Raw genomic sequence first — 6,891 nt, 5'->3', positions numbered from 1 at the left:
GATTTCAAATGTATGCAATATACGAAGCTTCAGGTTCTGCTTTCGTGAAGAAATGGTGATACCCCAAAACTTTTAAACATGAGCTGACGTACTTCTAGTTCAAGTGATTAAAAATCTTCTGTTTAAAAGTTAAAACTAATAGTTCAAGGGATGATAAGGTTTTGATGTGTATGATACTTCTAAAGCACACGAATGGTAACTGTCATTGGAAGAAATGTGTGATCAAACAGTTATGGTTTTGATAATTTGTAAACACTAATTTCACTCAACTAGCTTACTTTATACCATTAACTTTTCATAGTGCTGTAACAGATTAATGTAATGTCTAATGTTTGTGAGACATGAATAGGCATGGTAAATATGATGATTGTCTACTGACTGATTACTGTCATCATCTGACACATTTTACCATTTAAATAAAATATAGTCCCGAACATTGTGTTTTAAAGGCATGAACTGTTAGGGAAAAACAGTGCAAAGATCATCTCCAACTTTGGGGTGGTAAAGCTGCTGTCGTGATTTTGTGAATGTCTGCATGCTTGTGAAGAAATGCTCTTCTGGATTTGGTGATAGTTGTTTTACTCTAAGCTGAACACTGTAGTTTTACAGAACGTTAGTAGCTTAAAAAATGTTAAACTAGTTTGTTGCCGCAGATTACAAAATGCGCCTCAAAGCAAGCTGAGTGGATTTCTAGGCTTCAAATCTCGTTGGTTTTTCATATTGCGAAAGTCTTACATCTTCAGTAACAGGTAATAATTTGTAAATCTACATTTCTGCAAGATAGTTATTCATTAATAAGAAAAATGGAACTAAATTAAAACTGTGACACGATATGCACTATATTAGAGTTGTGTTTTCTTGACTCCTGTTTGATAGCTTAAAGATGAAGCTGACACATAGCAGACTAATGTTATTGAAGTATATTATCTGTCTGTTGTGATGACCATGCTGTATCTGAGACTGTTTACTTTGAATAACACCTTCAGTTATATTGAGTATAGTGAAGTATGTTCAGGAATCCTGTAATGGCTATTTTATGTGTTATGAGAAGCTATAGTTAGAAATTCTGATTGTCCTTTTATTTCTAAAGAAAGAGAGACTGGTGCATTATATTAATTCATAAGATTTTAATGTTGCATTCAGTTGGACAATTGATCACCATTTGAAATAAATTTCTTATGACAATTCTCTAAAAACATACAATATTATTCTACTAGGTTTGAACCAATCTTTTCCACCTTCTCACTCCCTCCTCTGTTTCTGTTGCAAAATTGAAGTTGCATGACCTGCTAGTGATGAATGAGATCAGTGCCCCGTTAAAATGGTCTGAGGGAGAGAGTGTCAGGACAATGCAAGTGGGATGTTGTTAGATATGAGCAAATAGGAAACCTGAGAAAGAAGAGTGAACGTAGTCAGAGGAATAGAGACCATTAGATTCTGAATTGGGCAGTTGGAGCCATACTTGATCGTTCTCCATGAGATCAATGACAGCACTGCCAGAAGCCTGGTCAAGGTATCCTTTCTTGTATTCATCATAAGTGTACATGAGTGGGGAACCATTTTTGTAGAGTGCAACCCAAACATTTGTTCCTTTTGCATGTACATGGTAGGAGAAATAGTACAGTCCAGGGATCCTGCAGGTGAAGATTCCTGTTCTGGGGTCATAGTGTTGCTGCCTATTGTACAAGATTTTATCAAATTTGATGGGGACTGTTGCCCCAGGGTAGGCTTTTGAGAGGATGACACTGAATGCAGACACTGGCATCCCTGTAAGAGCTTGGTTTACTCCTTTCGTGAAAGACATTCCTGATAGCTCCCGAGACTCTCCTGCTTTAACATAGCTTTCAGGCATCTGTGGGATTACAGCTTGGCCGGGGGGACCAGGAGGGCCTGGTGGGCCTGGCAAGCCAGGCTCTCCATTGTTGCCTTTAGGCCCAGGGGGTCCAGGGGGTCCCATGGGTCCACTTAAGCCTTTTGTAGAAATACCTGCTGGGCCTGGCAGTCCTGGTGCTCCTGGCTCGCCTTTTGCACCAGGGGCTCCTGGCAGGCCAGGGGGGCCAATGGGGCCTCTGATCCCAGGTATTCCTGAAGGCCCTCTGGGGCCAGGCTCACCATTGACCCCTGGCACTCCCTTAACTCCTTGTGGACCCATTGGACCCGGCAAACCAGGTAGCCCTGCGTGACCAGTGTCGCCTTTTGGACCTGGGAAACCTGGGTGTCCCTTAGGACCAGCAAGGCCCTGCTCGCCTGGGTATCCTGGTTTTCCCTCTAATCCTGGTAGACCTCGTTCACCCTTGGCTCCTGGGAATCCCGGGGGGCCAGCAGGGCCCATGTCACCTTTGGGTCCAGGTAAGCCGTTCTCACCGGGCAAGCCTTTGAGTCCTTGAGGGCCCATGTTCCCTGGTGGCCCAGCAGGCCCTGGTTCTCCTGGCATACCAGCTGGGCCTTGGTCTCCTTTAGGTCCTGGAAGGCCAGGAGGACCTTCAGGCCCTCTGTGTCCCTTCATCCCTGGCAATCCTGGCTTTCCAAATCCTGGAAGACCTGGTGATCCAGGCAAACCTGCAGGTCCAGGGTGTCCCTTGGCTCCAGGGATGCCTGCTGCTCCTGGTGGTCCCATTGGCCCAGGCTTGCCCACACCGGCTTCTCCAGGTTCTCCTGGGGGACCCTGGGGACCTGGGATACCAGCCGTTCCAGGTACACCTGGTAAGCCTCTGTCACCTTTCATACCTGGCTGACCTGGAAGACCATTTTCACCAGGCTTTCCTACCCCAGCAGGACCAGGGAGGCCCCGGGGCCCCTGCGGGCCTGGAAGACCCCTGTTACCTGGGCGGCCTGGAACACCGAATCCATTTTCTCCTTTTTGTCCATTTATACCAGGGATACCTGGCTCTCCCTTCTCGCCAGGGAGGCCCCTCGGCCCTTGAGCTCCTGGAGGTCCTTGTGGTCCTGGCTTGCCAGGAACAGACAGTCCTGCAGGGCCAGGAGTGCCGGGTGGTCCTTGGGGCCCTCTTGCACCTGGGAGCCCAATAGGTCCGGCTTCTCCTTTCTCACCATTTAGTCCTCTCTCTCCTGGCTTTCCTGGTAGACCTGGCATGCCTGGCTTTCCAACCGCAGAGAATCCAGGTGGTCCTGGGGGACCAGGGGGGCCTTGGGGACCAGGACTTCCAAACCCTGGCTTTCCTGCAGGACCTGGTTGTCCTCTTGGTCCAATAGGGCCTGGGGGACCAGGGAGTCCTTGTTCACCCCTTATCTGCACACCTGTGAGAGATAAGAAACCAGGTCAACCAGGGCAGCAACAACAGATTCGCAGACTGTGGCATGGTCGTGAAATGTGTGAAGGGTTAACTTAATTTGAACCTCATAGAAGTCAAGTTTCTAATACTGTGTTTGGTCAAGGAGAACCTGTTGTTCAGGGCAAAAGTATCTCTGAGTTCTTATATGAATAATTAACAGGTGCAACCGTGTTGGAGTTGTGTTGTGAGCTACAAGGCCTCTAGAAGTTTTTTTGGTTTCAATACATTTAGGGTGGTCAGAGAGCTTAAAAGGTGCTGTGCAAGAAGATGCAAACTATTAAGGAAGAAAAGCAACAGGTAACTGATTTAGCAAGCTATCAGACTTGCATCTTGATGATGAATGAAATTAGAGAAAGCTTCCTGTGCAGATATAGCTGCTTTTCTGAAGCTACTTAGTGCTACGTTTAAGTAATGATATTTTTGTCCTTTCCCCTGTCACACTTCTGAAAGTGGGCCACAGCTCTGGTGTTGATTTGCTTAAACATATGAATGTTATATTTTCAAATACTGTCTTAAAGATTTGTCACAAAAATTTCACACAGTGGCAAGGTCACAACTGACAATTAATCTTACTGCAGTCAGAATTATGTTATTGTTTTGTCTTTTTAATAATACTTCATTTTCCTAGTTATCAAAACAGTAGGTGGAGCCACTTAACCAAATGTCACAAATAGAGGAAGACAAGCTCAATGCTTAGTTTTCTGTGCATTTTGGGGGAGCTTGCAGCTTCCTGTTGGAATTAGGACGCGAATTGGTAGGACATTAGAGGCAAGATGAACATGGATATTGTGAGACTACTTCAGTAGTTTGCAGCAGCTGGCAGCATTATAGAACAAAACACCATACCTATGATGAATGTTAAATTAAGAGGTCATTTTAAAAACAAAAACTGAGGGATATAGGAAGAGCCTGGATTCTGTTTTTGATAATGACAACATACTCTAAGGCTTATTTAGAGAAGACTGATAAGATCAACAATTGGATCAGTTGAAGTTTGCATTTCAGTCTCTTACAAAGAGATCAGTGTGTGAGTATGTGTATGTATGACAGTTCATGCAATGACTATTTTGCTGTCTCTTAAAGTGCTTTTTCCAATCTGTGGTTAGTCTTGATGAACCAAAAATGAGATGGAGGAAGAAAACTATTCTTGTACCTATTGTATTTAAAAAAAAAGAGAGATGTGTATATGAAATACATTAGATCTTGCTTTGATACTGGATCTGCAAGGTTGACTTCCTATATTGCCAGGGAAATCGTTTTTATCTACCAAGTGTAGAGAGTGCATTTTCATTTTCACTGGTGCATGAAATCAGCACAAATGCATATCATTTTATTTTGCATACCTTCCTAACTCATCCTCTTTAAGGCAATGGGAAGGAAGATAAGTGTTAAAATCCTACATGTAGGAAGAAAGGACTGTCTGTGATATACTGACAAACTGAACATGCAAACACACATCCTTCTTGGCTGCGAAGGAGATTGTGGAATCTGTGAGTATCAGTGACAAGTCTGGTGCAGTCCTTGGTATCTTACTGATACTTCTGGATTTCTTACTACTAAACTCCCAGATTCAGTGGGGTGCAATTGCAAGTTGGTTTTCTTTTTATATAGGTGACATAAGATAGGGCAAATTAAGATCTACAACATATGATAAAGTAATTTGGAAAAGGCTTAAGCCTGTTAGAATGAACATGTACCTTGCAGTAGAATTGGCATGTAAATGTTCTTTACATGTTACACATTTTGTCTTATCTGTGGTAAACAGAGCTGCCATCAGAGAAAACAGCTTACTCAACTGGAGGACTCTGAATTTATTCCATAAATTCTACCTATGGATAGAACTTCAGAAACTATCTGTTCACATCAGAGAACATAGGTGGGTCAGATCAAAGCCTCAATACAAATACCTGAACATGTTCCTGAGCTAATGCTCTTTCACTTGTGAACTATTAGGGGGAAAAATACTAATACGTTTTTACATCAACTGCATCAAATCGAAAACCAAGCATTTATGTGGGTACTTTAGCAGAAGACGACAGTGATCGCAACCAGGTCTGCTGTTTCATAACCATAACTCAAGAAACTATGTCCAAGCCAACAAAACAGATTTTGTTCTTTAGCAGTCAGAGTGAATTTAATTTCTGCAGGGAAGCAACATTCATTTTATTCAGCTGTATTTAACATGCAGTTATTGCACTTGATCTAATTTTTTTTGATGGCAAATTGCATCAGACTTTAACTTCAGAGTGCTTCTCTTTCTTGCTTTTTACCATGTTTTAGATGCATCTTCATATCTGTCCTAGTTTCACAAAGCGGTGGGTGCTGCCTTTTTGCATAAGATGCTAAAGGCTTTGTCAGCATTCATGTTATAGATTTTCTGTGAGAAGCTACACTGTTTCAAAGTTGTGCTGCTTTTAGATTAAAGTGTCTCTGTCTAGAGACAATGGTAAGTCCTCTGAGGAAAGGACAGATGAATGTATTAATGAAGTAGGATATTTACCATGAAAATTGAAGTAATGGTTGGCTACTCTTTCGTATGTCTTGGCAGATACTGTGAGGCAAAGTTGGTTTATGTTCTCTGAGTGCAGTCAAACCCTATTTATGTATCGAATTAAGTATGAAGACTTTAGCATAACCTGCAATAATGGCTTATTTAAGCATTACTGAACAGTCAACCTTAACTCAATGATTATTGTCAACTAGGATTTTTCAAAAATTTCAAGCCAAAGAGCTGCTGGTTTAAAAATTATGTCCTGGAATAGTTAAAAAATGGTAACACTAAATACATACAGACGGGGAAAGTACATTCTGACTGGAGAGCTGTCAAGAACAAGATTTTTAAAACTATTAAAACAATTTCATCAAATTAAATGAAGCTTTAGTAGAGTTTAATTGCCAACAGAAATTGTATAATCTATTACATGTTGTCCTGAATCATTAGTTTGGGCCTAGACTGATATTTTAGTTAGGCTGCTTTTTCATAAACCTGTATAAAGGAAAAAGAGAATGTATTGGTGACTAAATCTCTAGAAGCAAATGTTTTGTGACCAAATAGGAAAAGTAAACTATGATGAAAATCTTACCATATGCTACATGAGTAATACTTGCATGCAGAAGAGCTCCCTAGACAATAGTTAGATGAATTTGGTTCTGTAGTCTCCTGTTCTATTCTTCCATAAGCATCTCAGACTAGAAATGAGGATCTCTCACAGCCTGCCCTCTTTAAACTCTTCTAAAAACTCTTTATAGAGATGCTTGTGTTCGAGACTGCAGTGCTTTTCCAGACCTCTGTCTTGATGCTTGTTCCCCAAATGAAGATTTTCAAGCAATTTTGAATGACTGGACTCCCATGTCTGTAAAACTGTAGGCAGTTCCTGCTTTTTGAGGTCTAGTACATAGTCTTTGTTTCCTAACCAGACAGTATTTTACACTTCTTACATGTGGATATAATCCTTCTCATTCTAAATGTGAAGTTTCATGTACATTGGGTTCTGTGTTAGTATATAAAGTGGAAACTTAGTTCAGAACAATTCATTTCCCCTATTTCCTGTCTTCCCTGTGCTGGTTTGCCCCTTTCTAAATGTGTTGTGGTTTTTTT

General features: G+C 41.6%; 1 protein-coding gene across 1 annotated transcript in view; it reads right to left on the bottom strand.

Annotated features, from left to right (window-relative positions):
- Window positions 1–1,107: 1,107 nt before the first annotated feature.
- COL10A1 (collagen, type X, alpha 1) overlaps window positions 1,108–6,891 on the bottom strand; it is a 7,711-nt gene continuing 1,927 nt past the window's right edge. The window contains exon 2 of the mRNA XM_010293909.1: window positions 1,108–3,258. Coding sequence (XP_010292211.1) covers window positions 1,367–3,258 — 1,892 coding nt within the window. The 3' untranslated portion in view covers window positions 1,108–1,366. The remainder of the gene's footprint in view (window positions 3,259–6,891) is intronic.

Source organism: Phaethon lepturus, unplaced genomic scaffold, assembly GCF_000687285.1.
Source record: "Phaethon lepturus isolate BGI_N335 unplaced genomic scaffold, ASM68728v1 scaffold9079, whole genome shotgun sequence".
In the NCBI taxonomy this organism is placed as follows: domain Eukaryota; kingdom Metazoa; phylum Chordata; class Aves; order Phaethontiformes; family Phaethontidae; genus Phaethon; species Phaethon lepturus.
This window is presented reverse-complemented; position numbering and strand designations above follow the sequence as displayed.